The sequence below is a fragment of the Symphalangus syndactylus genome, chromosome 2, assembly GCF_028878055.3.
Source record: "Symphalangus syndactylus isolate Jambi chromosome 2, NHGRI_mSymSyn1-v2.1_pri, whole genome shotgun sequence".
Lineage (NCBI taxonomy): Eukaryota > Metazoa > Chordata > Mammalia > Primates > Hylobatidae > Symphalangus > Symphalangus syndactylus.
This window is the reverse complement of record NC_072424.2, coordinates 82,816,736-82,835,933: the sequence shown is the minus strand read 5'-3', so window position 1 is coordinate 82,835,933 and position 19,198 is coordinate 82,816,736. Positions and strand designations below refer to the sequence as shown.

The window sequence follows — 19,198 nt, the reverse complement described above, 5'->3', positions numbered from 1 at the left end:
ATTTTCTTAATCCCAAAAACAAAAACCTCATGGCTTCTAAAACTGTCTTGCAAATTTAAAGAATTTGAGGCCACAAAATTATGGCTCTGCAAAAATAACTTTACTATCATACATCTCCACTTTCTTTTTTAAAAAGGCAAGTTAATTCATGTGAGCTAAGAATAAATCAGACATAATTGGTTTCTGTTTCTGTTCATCTTGGTCTTTCTGATCATAAATGATAAATACACCATGATGTACCATTTTAGTACTGACTACAAGGAATGTTAAATTTCACAATCAATTTTTAAATCTAAATAAGGAGCATCTTAAAAATGATAAATTAATAAATTCTTCTAATATGATCAAACCAAAGAAATTCCCCATGCTTCCAAGCCAAAAGTAGTAACATCAAACATCTTTTTTTAACAACAGTCTATTAGCCTTCTTTCTAAACAAAATATATTACCACTTTAACTCATGTAGAAAATCAAAAAGCTTACTCATACTAACGTAGTTATAAAAACTAAATATTGAACAAAATGAAATAAAAGCAGTAGAATGTATTATTTTCTAAGTTATTTTTAAAAACTCAAGTCAACACTGCATTATTATGAATGACACTTCTTGGAATATGTGGTTGGGTCAAAATATGTGGAAGGTTAAGAAGAACAAAAAAGACAGTCACTACTCTAAAAAAAATAGAATTAAAAAAGGAGGTAAAAAGAGAAACCATGAACAGTTAAAAATTACAAAGCTGTATGTATACAACCAACATATACACTACATATCCATGCACTTTGTGTTCTTTAAAATTATACACATTTTTATTCACCAAGTATTAAGGAGTAAAAACATTTAAACTATATATAAAAAAGATTTCCAGACCAGTCATTTTAGTCTAAATCCTTTTTACATATTTAACATATCTGTTAATATAAACTAAAATTATATTATATATTTAATTACGTGCTACAGGATGACATGATTATTTCATATAAATAATAGAAATCAACTGTGGCAAAGAAAATAATTCTACCACCCTCACCCATAATTTCATTATGTTGGAAGTCACTCACTCTTATTCTTCATAGTAAATCATGTTTTTAAAGAGAACAAAAGGTCCCAAGTATAGGCTAGTTTTATAGAAGAAATACAAAATTTCTTAATTTTTTATTAACAATCTTCACTTTATTATAAAGAGAGCTGTATGGAGTTGTTAAATTTCTTTACTCTTTTTGTAATGAACATAGGAAAAACTAAATAGAAAAAATAAATCAGAAATTATTTCATTTGAAATGTTAAGAAAACTTTTCAAATGTGGAGGATTTAAAATAAAACAACACAATATTTACTACCTCAAGTAACTAGAGAGTTGTAAGTGGACACTAAATTAAGCAGAATTTTAAGAGAGAATAAAATAATCCCATTTTCTTTTATAAACAGTCTACTAATAATTGAAGTGGAATCTTCAAAATTATTTTACATTTTTTTGCCATAGAGAGTAATTCTTCACAAAATATGATTCTACCTTATATACAAATATTAGAATTGAACAAATAAGTTCTCAAGTGATGAAATCATATTTGGAATTTGTTAAACATATTAATACCATGTAATCAAAACTTTGAAATTTCAATTTTTAACCAAAAATGACAGAAACTAAACTTTCTAATCTAAAAACATTTCAAGAAAAAGGATATTCTTTTCAATAAATGATGTTTGAACAATTCATATTACACATGGCAGAAATGAACCTCTACCTAGGCCTTACACTTTATATAAAAACTAACTCTAAATGGATCATTGATGTAAACAGAAAATGTAAAGATTGATAAATCATCTTCTTTCAAATTAAAACCTTTTGTTCTATAAAAGATATTTAAGAGACTGAAACGACAAGCCACAGACAGGGAGAATATATCTGCAAATCATGTATCTGGCAAAAAAAACTTATACAAAGAGCTCTTAAAGTGCAATAAGAAAACACACAACCCAGTAAAAAATGGGCAAAAGATATGAAGAAACAGTTTGTCAAAGAGTATATGAGGATGACACAAAAATACATATAAAGATCCTTAATATCAGTAGCTATTAGGGAAATGAAAATTAAAACCATGATATCATCACACGCCTAACAGAATGGTTAAAAAAAAAATTCTTTTTTTTTTTTGAGGCAGGGTCTTGCTGTCACCCTGGCTAGAGTGCAGTAGCCTGATCATGGCCCACTGCATCTTTGACCTCTCAGGCTCAAGTGATCCTCCCATCTCAGTACAAGTAGCTGGGACAACAGGGATGCACCACCATGCCCTGCTAATTTTTTTACTTTTTGCAGTGACAGGGTTTCTCCATGTTGCCCAGGCTGGGTTCAAACTTCTGGGCTCAAGCAATTCACTGGCCTCGGCCTCCCAAAGTGCTGGTGTTAAAGGTGTGAGCCACCACATGGGGCCAAAATTTTTAAAAATTGGCAATACCAAATGCTGGCAAAGATAAGTGGCAGTTTGAACTCTCACATACCAGTGGTGGGAATGCAAAAGAAAATAATTACTCTGGAAAATAATTTGGCAGTTTTTTATAAAGTTAAACATACATATATGACCTTATTATGCAGCAATCCCACTCCAAAACTGAAAACGAATCTTCACACACCTGTGCATAAATGTTTATGGCTGTTCTATTCATAATTGTCACAACTGGACACCACTCAAATGCCTTTCAATAGACGAATAAGCAAACAGTGTTATAGCTATAAAATGGAATACTATTCAGCAAAAAAGTGAACTACTGATACACTTAACAGCTTGGATGAATTTCAAAGATTATTATGCTGAGTGAAAAAATGCTATTTCAAAATGTTACACACTGTATGATTCTACTTACATGTCATTCACAAAAACACAAAACTACAGTGAAAGAGAATAGGTCAGTGGCTGCCAGGGGTTATAGGTGGGGAAGGGGTAACCATTATAGATAGAGGGAGATTTTTGGGGGTAATAAACTTTCTGAATCTGGACGATGGTACTGACTACAGGAATGTATACGTGTGTTAAAATTCATCTAACTGAATACCAAAAGAAAAAAGTCAATTTTCACTTTGGGAGGCCGGGGCGGGCTGATCACGAGGTCAGGAGATCAAGACCATCCCGGCTAACACGGTGAAACCCCGTCTCTACTAAAAGAATGAAAAAAATTAGCCAGGTGTGGTGGCGGGTGCCTGTGGTCCCGGCTACTAGGGAGGCTGAGGCAGCAGAATGGCATGAACCCGGGAGGCAGAGCTTGCAGTGAGCCAAGACTGCACCACTGCACTCCAGCCTGGGCGACAGAGCCAGACTCCATCGCAAAAAAAAAAAAAAAAAAAAAAAAAAAGAAAGAAAGAAAAGAAAAAAGGTCAATTTTACTACACGACAATTTAATATTATGTATATATTTATATACAGAAATACACCAATGCTTACTTCCAAATTTAATATAAATTAACTGGAATTCTAGCTTTCTGGTACATCAGCAGACCAAATCAATTATTTAATATCATTATTTTAAACATTTTGTAGGCTATAAGGTCAGTATGAAAGTATCTTATACCAGTAAGAAGGTACTCAAAAAATGATGAGGACCCATCAAAAGGACACAGAAACCAGCGTGAAGGGGCTCCTACTGGTCAAATCTGGGAAATTTGGGCAGTAAAATAAATAATGGTGGTTACAGATTATAACTTCCAGAAAAATGCAGAAATCCCTGGTTCAGACTAATATAATAAATAAATGAAAATTTAAAAGTTTGATGGTGAATGGGATATTTACATAGTCTTAAAATATCTCCACACAAAATGCTTATTAAAAAAGGAAAAAGAAGCCACTTTAAATATGTAAGGTGGGCATACATGTTTGGTGGCCATACCTAATTTTTCCTACGTTTTTGTATTCTAAAAATTTTCATAATAAAAGTCAAAATAAAATAAAATAGAAGGAAATAAAAATAATCACAGGAAGTATTAGGGGAAAAACAGTATAACAGAAATTAATCCAAGAGGCAAGGTGCAGTAGCTCACGCCTGTAATCTTTGGGAGGCTGAGGTGAGCGAATCACCTGAGGTCAGGGATTCGAGACCAGCCTGGCCAACATGGTGAAAACCCATCTCTACTAAAAATACAAAATTAGCTAGGTACAGTGGTGCACACCTGTAGTCCCGGCCACTCGGGAGGCTGAGGCAGGAGAATTGCTTGAACCCAGGAGGCAGTGGTTGCAGTGAGCCTAGATCACGCCATTGCACTCCAGACTGGGCAACAAGAGCAAAACTCTGTCTCAAAATAAATAAATAAATAAACAAATAATTAATTAATTAATTAATTAATTCAAGAGCCTGTTCTTTGAAATACATTATCTTATCAAGAAAAAAATAGCAACAGGAAATAACAAGAGAATCAGAATATTTTATAAGATTTTCAAGGCTGCTTCACATAATTGTACTAATAAACATAAAATCTGGATCAAAGCACAATTTTATTCTCATTACTAAAACTGTCTCAGGAAATACCAATGAAAGAAATCAAGAAAGCTATCAAAGATCTTTGAAGTTTTTTAAACATTTGGGGAGCAAATCATACCTTGGTAACTGTTCCAGCCATCAGCTGACAAAGATCCATTTCTTGCTAACACACTGTCAAATCTTGTTTTCTCATGGTGTCAGTTTCTATGCAGGAGTCTAGTCTCTATGTTTATTGAATATTTTATTGTATGTTGTCTCTACATCATTTTGTAAAAACAAGTGGCGAATGGAAAACTGGAATTGCTAATCCTAGTGACAAAAATTATGGACACCCTTAGCTTAATAGAAAGTTGGAAATTATTAGATATTAAGTGTGTCAAAGTTTTAATCACAATAAGACACACAGTAAGAGTAAGCAGTTGGAACAGTTATTCACTTCTGACCACCACCACCTCGTACCTTGCCAGATCAGTACCCCAACTACAATTCTTTGACTCCACTGCAACCCACACCCCATGTGTTTACTTACCACCTTTTCAATGTCATCACTCTTTATACAGTTTCTATTCTATCATCCATCACTACATTTGCTGCCCTACATACATCTCCAGTGCCCTTTGTCATTCTCAACTAGGAAAAACCTCAACTCTAGTTAAATCATTTTAATGACTATTTCACAGCTGTAGCCATGAAGTCAACAAGGGCTGGAGAAAAAACACAATCATATTAACTGACTTTAAATTCATATCCACTATTCTTATGTGGGTCTTTGGCACAGCCTGAAATTGTACCTCTTCTCTACAATGTGTTCATTCTTCTATTTTATACATCTTTCTTGTTAAATTTTGAAACCTACTCTTCTACCATCACTCTTGGTTGATGACTGTGCTTCAAATTCAAAGAAAAAAAAAACCAGCATAAAAAAGAGAAATTTCGCCTTATCCTACCTTCATTTCTATCTACCACCTGCATCTGTGCCCATAAGCTATGCCTTTCCTCCAGGTTTGTAAGAATGAACCTTCTGTACTCACATGACCAGCTCCCCCAGTTGTGCTTTAAATCCCAATACTGTCACCCACTCAAGGAAATCACTCCAGTAATCGTTCTCCTCTCTCCTGCATGTTCAATCTTTCCTTTGCACTAGACCATTCCTATGAACATATAAACATGCTATAATTTCTTCCATTTAGCTACTGCTTTGTTTCTCTCCTCCCATTTATTATAGAAACACTTCTCAAAAGATTGTCTAAACTTGCTGTCTCTGCTTCCTCTGTTTTCATTCTCTGTATTGAATACAACCCACGAAGGCTTTCACCCCCACCAGTCCACTGAGCCCGTTCTTGTCAACCTCAGACCTCAATAATGACTTCCGTGTTGCTAAGCGGTCAAGTTTCAATGGTTATCTTACTTGATCATTTCATTATCAGCACTATTTAACATACCTGATACCCTTTCTTGAAATATTTTCTTTCCCTGACTTTCCCTCCTATTTCCCACCTTCTTACTTAGTGCCCTTTGCTGTTCCTCCCTCTTCTTGACTCTTAAATGCTAGAGTGCCCCAGGGCTTAGTCCTCTTCTTGCCTATGTATACTCGCTGTGATGGTCATCTCATTTCCTCTTGTGGCTGTGAATATCATCTTTTTGCTAAATGTTGCCAATTTTTTAACTCCAGTGCTGGAACTCCATATAGTGCACCCATCTGCCTAATATACATCTTCACTTGGATGTGCATTATGTATCTCTAATTAAATGTCTGAAACTATACTTTTGATTTCAGGCTCCTTCTGTAGGTTTCTCCATCTTGATAAATAGTCCCTTAATCTTTCCTGTTGTATAGGCCAAAAACCCTTGGAGTCACCCTGGACTCTTCTCCTCTGATAGTCCACATCTAATCAATCCATCAGTAAATTCTATGGTCTCTTCCTTCAAAACATATCAGAATTTTTGTTCACCACTTCTACTGCTACTACCCTTGTCCAAACCACCACTATCTCTTTTCTGTATTATTGGAACTTCTTCTTTAGTGGTCTTTCAGCTTCTATCCTTGCCTCTCCACATTGTGTTGTCATCGAAGCTGCCAGAATGATACTCTGAGTAAATCAGATCATGTTACTTTTCGACCTAAAATTTCCCAATGACTTCCTATTTTCTCCAGAATCAAAGTCCTTACAATGGTTGACAAGATTCAATATGAAAAAATGTCCTCCTATCTTACTCTTCAAATCTCAACCTCCACTATTCTCCCTCTCATACTGATTCCAACCCAGAATGGAATGTAAAGCATTCTAGAACTACTTTGTTAAAGATTTTATCTTAAAGACCTGGAAAAATAAAGGGCTGTTTTATTTTACTTTGCTTTACTTGTACGTATTTAAGTATGTATGCAGGTATTATCTCCATGGGAGCAGAAAACCACTTTAAAAGCTAAGTGTATCATTAAACTTTCACACATATTCATGGACTTTCTTTTGTACAAAATGAGCTGCTAAAAATGTCAATGAAAATGGAATTTATTGTTTCACTGGATGGCTTTTCAAAACAATAGGAAAATACGAAATAGGCAACAAGTGCTACAGAGATAACTGGTTACCAATTTGGAGAGAAAAGAAAATCTAGACCTTTACAGTCCTTTCTTCAAAAGCAAATTAGATTATAAAGAGAAGAGACACTTAAGTGTAAAATATAAATTAACTAAAATAATACTAAAAACATAAATGAATATAGTATATTTTTAATTTTGTAGTTTGGAAAATGAAATAGCAATCAAAGTCAGGTAACATCAAGGAGAGAGTCACAGACTTTGTAAAAATTTCAAAACTTCAAAATACTTTTTAAAAACTATCATTAAAGCTAAAATATATTTTACAAGCTAAAAAAATTTCTTATTTTTTATTTGAGAAAAATGATTCATATCCTAAATATATCAAGAGAACTTAGAAATCAATAATAACAAATGAACATCTCAATAGAAAATGGTCAATGGACAAGAAATGTACAATTCTTAGAAGAAAAAAATAAAAATGAAAACATGTAAAATATATTCAACCTCCAAAGTAATCAAATAATGTGAAGAAAACACAAACAAACAATGAGCTGCATCTCTAACCTATGTAACTGGAAAAGATTTAAAAAAAACAACAACATTCAATGAGCTGTCTCACTTTCAGAGGTGTTACATACTGGCCCGCTAATCATTTCTGGAGAGCAGTTTAGAAATAGGTATCGAAATTTTTAAAATACATATTTTTTTGATCCAGACTTTTCACTATCATTTACCCTAAAGATATAATCAGACAACTTTTCAAAAATGTACATCTAAGAGTTCCCATGGTGTTATTGATCAATTCAAGATACACGAGGTGGCCTAAATATCCACTAACATATTGTTCTTTAAATTATATTTTGGTACATTCATATAGTAAAATTTATGAAGTGATAACAATTGACATGAAATATTCTATAATATACTATTAGGTGAAAAAAATTACAAGTTTCAAAATACCATATATATTATAATTCCCACCTCTAATTAGGATTTCAAGTGATTTTTTCCTCTTTATGGTTTTTATATTATTTGGACTTTCTATATGTGAGCTGCCTTTTAAAAACAGACAAAACAACAGGTACATTTTCATTTGAAAAAAGAGGTGAGGTGTTTGGCAAATTCTGGGTTTAAAAAAGGGCACCTCTATCTATTGGGAACTTCAACTCCTCAACTGTGGTCTCAGAACAGTCTGGTGGAAAAGGTCGTCAAGGGACTATTCAGTGCTTAATGCTGAAGGCTCAGTTCAGTACATTCTGCAGATAATTCAAACTGCAAAATAGCCTATATTTCTGATATTTAATATATTCTACATGATGGTGGTTTCCTTTGGCTAGACGATATAAAATGCAGTAAGATGAAAACATTTTCAGAAATCCTTTCCAAGTACAATAAACTGATAAATTAACAAAGCAAAAATGATTACCTATCTCCCTTTGGTTTTCTTTTCTGTAGTGTCTTCCCTTTGGGTCTTCTTTCACTTCCTAAACAGGGGCTCCCACCAGGTCCTGTTACCCGTATTGACTCAAGGCCTTTGGAAGATTTTTTAAATGTGAATTCCACTGGTTCTCCTTCTTTTAGGCTTCTAAATCCTTCCATGAATAGTTTGCTCTGTAAAGAACAGAAGAGGGTGGGGGAGAAAAAGAGAGATCAAAATTATCATTGCTTTATAAATTATCTCTATAATTTTAACAAAGAAAGATACTCTGTCATGCATTACAAAAGTATAAAGTCTTAAGTTCAGTGAAACATATACCATTTTAAAGTTTCTTTTTGCGATACTGGCAGTGGGAGAAAAAAATTTTTAAGGCAATTTGGAAATACTTAGAAAAATTTAAATGTGCATATTCTTTGTCCCAGCAATTCCACAATTAATAATTCTACTACAGACATACACAAAGGCTCAAAAAGATACCACGGCACTGAGGGTAAAAAATTACACCTATCTGAATGTCTATCAATGGGAAACTGATTAAATAAATAATTAATATAATAGCACCATATAACATTATTAAGCCATTAAGAGAAGTTTCATTAGTTCTACATGTTCTAATGTAGAAAGATAAGCATGTAATATTGTTGAGTTAAAAGAAAAAAGAGTTAAAGAACTGTGTCTACCATAATGCTGTCTATGTAAAATTTTAACTTTATTTATTTTTGATATGGGACTCACTATGTTGCCCAAGCTGGTCTTGAACTTCTGGGATTTTCTAGCCTCAGCCTTCTGAGTAGCTAAGATAACAGGCACATGCAGAGTCCAGCTAAAGTTTTTAAAAGATATATGTTTATTATATAGAGATGTGGTCTGAAACAACAGACACTAAAGAGTCGTTTTCTCCAGTCCCGTTCTAGAAAGGTAGCAAAGTTTTCTGGTATATACATTACTGCGTCATTTGAGCTTTTTATAATTTGAAAGGAAATCAGATTTCATATTTGAAAGATAGCTGATTTTTTGTAAAAATAACAATGCTCACCAGTCACAAAATTGTTGATTTTGGTTTCAAATATTATTTGGCTCTTTCAATCCTCTTTTCATCAAAGTCAATGTGCCAATTCGAAATATACTAAAAATAATTCAATCAGTAGTTTTATTGATTTTTTCAAACCCCTCTGTGTACATTTTACAGATCTAATTTAGAATATCATGTAGTTTTTAAAGACTCTCCTAAATTGGTAAGGCAACAGAAATAAAACATATCATGGTAGAAGTTCTTAGTTCAAGTCCAGTTCTTTAAATAAACTGCTATATTGCTTTGAATAAGCCATTTGCTGTCGTTTCTCTTTATTTGTAAATTCAAAAGATTTGAGTTCTGAGTAACAACAAGACCACGAGAAAAAGGTTTTGTGGTCAAGTAAGTTTGTAAAACGCTGTATGTTGTTTCTCTGTGAGAGACTCATATTAGCATATTAAAGTCTCAGGATTACATTTATTGATTTGCGTATGTTGAACCAGCCTTGCATCCCAGGGATGAAGCCCACTTGATCATGGTGGATAAGCTTTTTGATGTGCTGCTGGATTCGGTATGCCAGTATTTTATTGAGGATTTTTGCATCAATGTTCATCAAGGATATTGGTCTGAAATTCTCTTTTTTGGTTATGTCTCTGCCAGGTTTTGGTATCAGGACGATGCTGGCTTCGTAAAATGTGTTAGGGAGGATTCCCTCTTTTTCTATCGATTGGAATAGTTTCAGAAGGAATGGTACCAGTTCCTCCTTGTACCTCTGGTAGAATTCAGCTGTGAATCCATCAGGTCCTGGACTCTTTTTGGTTGGTAAGCTATTGATTATTGCCACAATTTCAGAACCTGTTATTGGTCTATTCAGAGATTCAACTTCTTCCTGGTTTAGTCTTGGGAGGGTGTATTTGTCGAGGAATTTATCCATTTCTTCTAGATTTTCTAGTTTATTTGCATAGAGGTGTTTGTAGTATTCTCTGATGGTAGACTGTATTTCTGTACAAGGCTACAGTAACCAAAACAGCATGGTACTGGTACCACAACAGAGACATAGATCAATGGAACAGAACAGAGCCCTCAGAAATGATGCCGCATAGCTACAACTATCTGATCTTTGACAAACCTGACAAAAACAAGAAATGGGGAAAGGATTCCCTATTTAATAAATGGTGCTGGGAAAACTGGCTAGCCATATGTAGAAAGCTGCAACTGGATCCCTTCCTTACTCCTTATACAAAAATTAATTCAAGATGGATTAAAGACTTATATGTTAGACCTAAAACCATTAAAATCCTACAAGAAAACCTAGGCAATACCATTCAGGACATAGGCGTGGGCAAGGACTTCATGTCTAAAACACCAAAAGCAATGGCAACAAAAGCCAAAATCGACAAATGGGATCTCATTAAACTAAAGAGCTTCTGCACAGCAAAAGAAACTATCATCAGAGTGAACAGGCAACCTACAGAATGGGAGAAAATTTTTGCAACCTACTCATCTGACAAAGGGCTAATATCCAGAATCTACAACGAACTCAAACAAATTTACAAGAAAAAAACAAACAACTCCATCAAAAAGTGGGCAGAGGACATGAACAGACACTTCTCAAAAGAAGACATTTATGCAGCCAAAAAACACATGAAGAAATGCTCCTCATCACTGGCCATCAGAGAAATGCAAATCAAAACCACAGTGAGATACCATCTCACACCAGTTAGAATGGCCATCATTAAAAAATCAGGAAACAACAGGTGCTGGAGAGGATGTGGAGAAATAGGAACACTTTTACACTGTTGGTGGGACTGTAAACTAGTTCAACCATTGTGGAAGTCAGTGTGGCGATTCCTCAGGGATCTAGAACTAGAAATACCATTTGACCCAGCCATCCCATTACTGGGTATATACCCAAAGGACTATAAATCATGCTGCTATAAAGACACATGCACACGTATGTTTATTGCGGCACTATTCACAATAGCAAAGACTTGGAACCAACCCAAATGTCCAACAACGATAGACTGGATTAAGAAAATGTGGCACATATACACCATGGAATACTATGCAGCCATAAAAAAGGATGAGTTCGTGTCCTTTGTAGGGACATGGATGAAACTGGAAAACATCATTCTCAGTAAACTATCGCAAGGACAAAAAACCAAACACCGCATGTTCTCACTCATAGGTGGGAATTGAACAATGAGAACTCATGGACACAGGAAGGGGAACATCACGCTCCGGGGACTGTTGTGGGGTGGGGGGAGGGGGGAGGGACAGCATTAGGAGATACACCTAATGCTAAATGACGAGTTAATGGGTGCAGGAAATCAACATGGCACATGGATACATATGTAACAAACCTGCACATTGTGCACATGTACCCTAAAACCCTAAAGTATAAAAAAAAAAAAAAAAAATTAGAAAAAAAATAAAAAAAATAAAATCCATTCAGTCACTCTACAAAAAAAAAAAAAAAAAAAAAAAAAAGTCTCAGGAATGTTCTCACCTCCCCAACTCCCACAAAACTAAAAATCTTTTTTAACTCAGCAGTTTCCTGACCTAATTGATCCCAGAGCCCCTTCTTTAAGTACAGATGACGAACATACTTAGAGAAATACTGGACCAGAAAATCTTCACTTCTCCAAGTCCATGACTCTAAAGGCAGCTAAATAATTACACGTAACCAAATTATTACATAGAATAAAAACAAAACTTCAAAAATTCATTGCGAAAGGAGACCATTCATTGTGAAAGCAAGACAGCCCATGAAAACAGGGTTATTAACCTGCTTCTAGTGCAGGTCACATGACATAGTGAAATCTTTCATGTGGAAGTCTGCAATTTGGCAGCACCTTTTCTGCTCTCTGATGAAATGTTTGGGGAAAAAATCACAACTGCCTACGTTCTTTAAAATAACAAAGTATTATTATTAAAGCTATTTTAACATTTCTAAAGCATCTTCTCATTTTTTTCCTAAGCTTTCTCCTCACTAATTATAAATAGTTACGTTGCTTTCATTCATTTCCTTTCTCCCTCTCCACTCAAGAAGGTACAGATTATTTCTCTTTTACGGATGAAATGGAGCATAGTTCAACTACTACAATTATGAGAACAAAGAAACAGCATTTTTTATTAGAGCTATCATATGTTCATATGTTTTGTTTTGGCAACAAAAACTCTATCACTGGGCTAAGTGCAGTATCTCACGCCTGTAATCCCAGCACGTTGGGAGGCCAAGGCGGGCAGATCACCTGAGGTCAGGAGTTCAAGACCAGCCTGGCCAACGTGGCAAAACCCCGTTTCTACTAAAAAAATACAAAAAATTAGCCCGACGTGGTGGCGCTTGCCTGTAATTCCAGCTACTTGGGAGGCTGAGGCAGAAGAATCCGTTGAACCTGGGAGGCGGAGGTTGCAGTGAGCGGAGATCAAGATTGTGTCACTGCACTCCAGCCTGGGCGATGCAGCGAGACCCTGTCTCAAAAAAAACCAACCAACCAACCAAACAAAACTCTATCACTTATCTCCTCATAGCTCTTAGTGCACTTTCGTAGGAGTTGGTGCATAGTTCCTAGTGAACCCAATGAAGCTGGTATACTTTCACTTAATTTAATTTTCTGTTATTATGATTTTTGATAGGTATCTTATAAGTGAACTGCTTTTCCAAATCTAAAGTAAAATTCCAGCTCTTACAAACCAATAAATTCTAGCTGTTCTTCATGATATTCTGAAAGAATACTTTAAAAAGTTCTATCGTATATGTCTCCCTCCCCAAATTAGTCCATAAGGCAATTTAGTTTCATAATACTTGGCAAAAAAAAAAAAAAAATATATATATATATATATATATCCATAAGAAACTATAATGGCTTTGCAAGAAAAAGACAAGAATTCACAGAGAATACTCTGTCTTCGCTATTATACCAAAATAGCTGCTACATAGGTGGGAAAGATTGTTGAAAGGTAAGGAATTAGCTCACTATATTTGTTCCCCCAAAAATCAACTTATCCCCTTAACTTGCCAATTTTTATTGAAGGTTTCTCCATTTTTCCAATTACACTGGTTCCAATGCTTACTTTTACCCAAACCGTTTATGGAATCTTGTTTATTTTTGCTTCCTATCTCTCCTCTCTCATCTGCCCCATCCACTTCATTGGACTGCTATCACCCTACTTTAGGTCTTAACTATTGCTGGGATTCAGAAAACAATACAACAAAAAAGAAAACTTTAGAAGCAGAAGTTTTTCTCTGACCTTCTCCAGTCTTCCTGTTTCTCAGTCTCATTTCCCCGCAAGGCTAGCCATAGAAACTGGAATCCCTCTTCCCCAAGGTAGGTTACAGAAACCAGAATCCCTTTTCCCCAAAGCCAGCCATAAAACTTAAAAACATTACTCCAATTCCATCCCCATCTGGACCTTTCTGTGCAAAAACTGACCTACCTTGTTTGACTCTAAGTCAATAAGACCTCCAATCAGAGAAGGTCTTGCCCATACCCAAAAGGCAGGAATGCATGCTCAGAGAGGCCAAGAAAAATCTAGGGAGACAGACCTTGCTGGGTTTCCCTACTCAGTCTGTTAGCATTAGATCATACATAATCTTTTTGTCCAATTATATTTCTTTACAGCTGTCTATACTTTGTTAAACATATGCCTAAAAATGTACAATTTCCCCTGAATTTTTGAATCTTCATTCTGGAGGCTCCTGTGTCACGGTAAAACTATGATCAAATAAACTTGTAAGCCTTTTCTCCTATTAATCTGCCTCTTGTCAGTAATTTTTAGTGAATCTTCAGAGGGCAAAGGGAAAGTTTACACTATCTTCTACCAAGATAAGTGTAATAGTTTCTTCACTGGCATCTCAGCATCGCAACTGCTCGTTACTCTACATCATCTTCCATACCTGCACATTCTCTCTCAATAAATCTTAGCCTGTTAGTCCCTTGTCTCAAAAATCTACAATTCTGCTCTTAGGTTGTAGGTGAGATCCTTCATAATCTTACCTTACTTACATTTTCCACTTCATTTCCCATTACTCTAAAACACAGTCCCTAACTGGATGACTTATATTTCTCTGAATATTTTCTCATTTCTGTAGTCTATCTTATTCCGGTCAGGGATGTACTCTCCTAGTCATGGCTTTCTATTAAAATCTTACTTGGTAAGACCTCAACAGCAAGGCAAAAATAGACAAAAAAGACTTAAACTAAAAAGCCTCCTTCTTCACAGCAAAAGAAATAATCAACAGAGTGAACAGACACCCTGTAGAATGGGAGAAAATATTTGCAAATTAGTTATCTGACAGGTAGATTAATATCCAGAATATACAGGGAACTCAAACAACAAAAAATAGTGAGCCAAGAACATGAATAGACATTTTGCAAATAAGGCATACAAATGGCCAACAGGTGTATGAAAAATGCTCAATGTCACACCACTAATCATCAGGAAACCACAATGAAATATCTTACCACAGTCAGAATGGCTATTATTAAAAAGATGTTAGCAAGGATGTGGGAAAAAGAGAACTGTTTTTTTATTTTTTTATTATACGTTAAGTTTTAGGGTACATGTGCACAATGTGCAGGTTTGTTACATATATATCCATGTGTCATGTTGTTGTGCTGCACGCATTAACTCGTCATTTAGCATTAGGTATATCTCCTAATGCTGTCCCTCCCCACTCCCCCCAACCCACAACAGTCCCCGGAGTGTGATGTTCCCCTTCCTGTGTCCATGTGTTCTCATTGTTCAATTCCCACCTGTGAGTGAGAACATGCGGTGTTTGGTTTTTCTGTCCTTGCGATAGTTTACTGAGAATGATGGTTTCCAGTTTCATCCATGTCCCTACAAAGGACATGAGCTCATCATTTTTTATGGCTGCATGGTATTCCATGGTGTATATGTGCCACATTTTCTAAATCCAGTTTATCGTTGTTGGACATTTGGGTTGGTTCCAAGTCTTTGCTATTGTGAATAGTGCTGAAATAAACATAGGTGTGCATGTGTCTTTATAGCAGCATGATTTATAGTCCTTTGGGTATATACTCAGAAATGGGATGGCTGGGTCAAATGGTATTTCTAGTTCTAGATCCCTGAGGAATCGCCACACTGACTTCCACAATGGTTGAACTAGTTTACAGTCCCACCAACAGTGTAAAAGTGCTCCTATTTCTCCACATCCTCTCCAGCACCTGTTGTTTCCTGACTTTTTAATGCTCGCCATTCTAACTGGTATGAGATGGTATCTCATTGTGGTTTTGATTTGCATTTCTCTGATGGCCAGTGATGATAAGCATTTTTTCATGTGTTTTTTGGCTGCATAAATGTCTTCTTTTGAGAAGTGTCTGTTCATGTCCTTCGCCCACTTTTTGATGGGGTTGTTTTTTTCTTGTAAATTTGTTTGAGTTCATTGTAGATTCTGGATATTAGCTCTTTGTCAGATGAGTAGGTTGCGAAAATTTTCTCCCATTTTGTAGGTTGCCTGTTCACTCTGATGGTAGTTTCTTTTGCTGTGCAGAAGCTCTTTAGTTTAATTAGATCCCATTTGTCATTTCTGGCTTTTGTTGCCATTGCTTTTGATGTTTTAGACATGAAGTCCTTGCCCATGCCTATGTCCTGAATGGTATTGCCTAGGTTTTCTTCTAGGGTTTTCATGGTTTTAGGTCTAACATGTAGGTCTTTAATCCATCTTGAATTAATTTTTGTATAAGGTGTAAGGAAGGGATCCAGTTGCAGCTTTCTACATATGGCTAGCCAGTTTTCCCAGCACCGTTTATTAAATAGGAAATCCTTTCCCCGTTGCTTGTTTTTGTCAGGTTTGTCAAAGATCAGATATTTGTAGATATGTGGCATTATTTCTGAGCGCTCTGTTCTGTTCCATTGATCTATGTCTCTGTTTTGGTACCAGTACCATGCTGTTTTGGTTACTGTAGCCTTGTAGTATAGTTTGAAGTCAGGTAGCGTGATGCCTCCAGCTTTGTTCTTTTGGCTTAGGATTGACTTGGCGATGCGGGCTCTTTTTTGTTTCCATATGAACTTTAAAGTAGTTTTTTCCAATTCTGTGAAGAAAGTCATTGGTAGCTTGATGGGGATGGCATTTAATCTATAAATTACCTTGGGCAATATGGCCATTTTCACAATATTGATTCTTCCAACCCTTGAGCATGGAATGTTGTTCCATTTGTTTGTATCCTCGAAAAAGAGAACTCTTATACACTGTTGGTAGGAATGCAAATTAGTAAAACTTTTATAGAAAACAGCATGAAGATTTACCAAAGAACTAAAAATGGAATTACTATTCGATTTAGCAATCCCACTACTGGGTATCGACCCAAAGGAAAAGAAATCAATATATCAAAGATAACCACACTTGTACGTTTTGCACAGCCCTATTCACAGTAGCAGACGTGGAATCAAACTATCTATCAATGGATGAGTGGATAACGAAAATGTGGTATATATATATACACAATGGATATTATTCCACTGGGAAAAAGAATAAAATCATGTCTTCTGCAGCAACATTAATGGACTGGAGGTCATTATCTTAAGTGAAAAAAGCCAGGCACAGAAAGTCAAATATCACATGTTCTCACTAATAAGTGGATGCTAAAAAATTTGTACACATGGATGTAAACAGTGCAATGATAGGCCGGGCGCGGTGGCTCACACCTCTAATCCCAGCACTTTGGGAGGCCAAGGTGGGTGGATCACGAGGTCAGGAAATCAAGACCATCCTGGCTAACACGGTGAAACCCCGTTTCTACTGAAAATACAAAAAAAAAAATTAGCTGGGCGTGGTGGCGGGCGTTTGTAGTCCCAGCTACTGGGGAAGCTGAGGCAAGAGAATGGCGTGAATGCGGGAGGGGTAGCTTGCAGTGAGCCGAGATCGCGCCACTGCACTCTAGCCTGGGCGACAGAGCGAGACTTCCTCTCCAAAAAAAAAAAAGGGTGGAATGATAGACAATAGAGACTCAGAAGGGTAAGGGGTTGGGTGGGAGGTGGATGATGAGAATTCAATTTTTAAAATTCATTCTGGCACATATTTATTTAAGAATTATATAAATATTGGCTTTCAGCCTAGGTGCAGTGGCTCATGCCTGTAATCCCAAAACTTTGGGAGGCCGAGGGAGGTGGGTTGCTTGAGCTCAGGAGTTCTAGGCCAGCCTGTGCAACATGGCGAAATCCCATCTCTACAAAAAAATAAAAAAAATTAGCTGGGCATGGTGGCACACACTTGAGGTCCCAGCTACTTAGGGAGGCTGCAGTGAGCTGAGGTCTCAATATTGCACTTCATGCTGTTTTCTATAACAGCCTGGGTGACAGAGAGAGACCCTGACTCGGGGAAAAAAAAAAAAATCCTTGCTATATTTGCTTTCCTCTTCCCAATGAACCATTTAAAAAGGATTTTTAAATAGTATTAACAGGCGCCAGGTGCAGTGGCTGATGCCTGTAATCCCAACATTTTGGAAGGCTAAGGTGGAAGAATTTCTTGAACCGTGGTCAAGGTTGCACCTACCCATGATTACGCCACTGCACTCCAACTTGGACAACAGAGCAAGACCCATTCTCAAAAAAAAAAAAAAAAAAAACTGAAAATAGTCCGAATGCTATTGTTCATTTGCCAATTATTTTTACCCAGGGCTCCAGATAGTAATGGGTTACTTAGCTCTCTTGACACAGGCTTTTTCTCTCCAACTAGATTGGGAAGTGGCTACAGTTTAATAACTGATTCTCCTTAGAAATAAGAGTATTTTTTTCTCTAGGAGGCATAAACTGACTTCCAGTTCAAGATGGCAGGCTGAACAGACCAAGTGAGGTGCCTCACGTTACTCTTTAAAAGCCATCAAAATGACAAACTAGTAAAAAGAAAGATTCACAATAAAGAAGAGAATGAGAGATGCATCAGCAGAAAACCAAATTCAATAAATTTCTAGAAGTTTGAGTGCTGACTGATAACTGAGTTGAGGGAGCCACACCCAAGAAAATTAACAGAAGGAGCTGCAGCAGAAGTAGGAACCAAGATTCCTAACAGAACCCTGAGAAACTCTGCTTACACACATGTATGATAAAGGGCAAGAACGAACAACGGGCTTGAAAACAGGGAGGTTAATGAAAGGTTTGTGAAAGGACCAGATTCCCATTTCATTCTCACACACCATTCCTACCTACACATGTGAAAACAGGCAAACATGGCCTTAAGGTAAATAATATGAGGCCCTTCTCTAAAGAGACTGAAGGAAATATCCAGGCAAGCGGTAAAATATTGGATCCTGTGCATACACCCCTATTCATTCTGACAGTGAGAAGACCACTGGTATAAAAACTGGCTCTCTACCCACTGGACCTTAAATCATTCCTATGCCTCATTCATATATCTGAAGGGTCAACCAAGAATCATAAAACATACAGCACAATTAAGAAAGACCAGATGGGCGCGGTGGCTCACGCCTGTAATCTCAGCATTTTGGGAGGCTGAGGCGGGTGGATTGCCTAAGGTCAGGAGTTCAAGACCAGCCTGGCCAACATAGTGAAACCCCATCTCTACTAAAAATACAAAAAAATTAGCTGGGTGTGGTGGCGGGCACTTATAATCCCAGCTACTAAGGAAGCTGAGGCAGGACAATCACTTGAACCCGGGAGGCAGAGGTTGCAGTGAGCCGAGATCGCGCCACTGCACTCCAGCCTGGGCAACAAGAGCGAAACTCCATCTCAAAAAAAAAAAAAAAAAAAAAGAAAAAGA

At 36.4% G+C, this 19,198-nt stretch overlaps 1 protein-coding gene and 1 long non-coding RNA gene across 9 annotated transcripts in view; both read right to left on the bottom strand.

Annotated features, from left to right (window-relative positions):
- Positions 1 to 6,820, bottom strand: part of LOC134732869 (uncharacterized) — a 46,831-nt gene extending 40,011 nt beyond the window's left edge. Inside the window, exons 1-3 of the long non-coding RNA XR_010116394.1 lie at positions 6,635 to 6,820; positions 5,496 to 5,615; positions 4,583 to 4,773 (exon numbers count right to left, since the gene is read on the bottom strand). This is a non-coding gene — a long non-coding RNA (uncharacterized lncRNA). The remainder of the gene's footprint in view (positions 1 to 4,582; positions 4,774 to 5,495; positions 5,616 to 6,634) is intronic.
- LIN28B (lin-28 homolog B) overlaps positions 1 to 19,198 on the bottom strand; it is a 152,100-nt gene that overhangs the window by 48,548 nt on the left and 84,354 nt on the right. For all 8 annotated transcript variants that reach the window (XM_055260188.2, XM_055260199.2, XM_063619997.1 and 5 more), the window contains one exon: positions 8,433 to 8,617. In XM_055260188.2, coding sequence (XP_055116163.1) covers positions 8,433 to 8,617 — 185 coding nt within the window. The remainder of the gene's footprint in view (positions 1 to 8,432; positions 8,618 to 19,198) is intronic.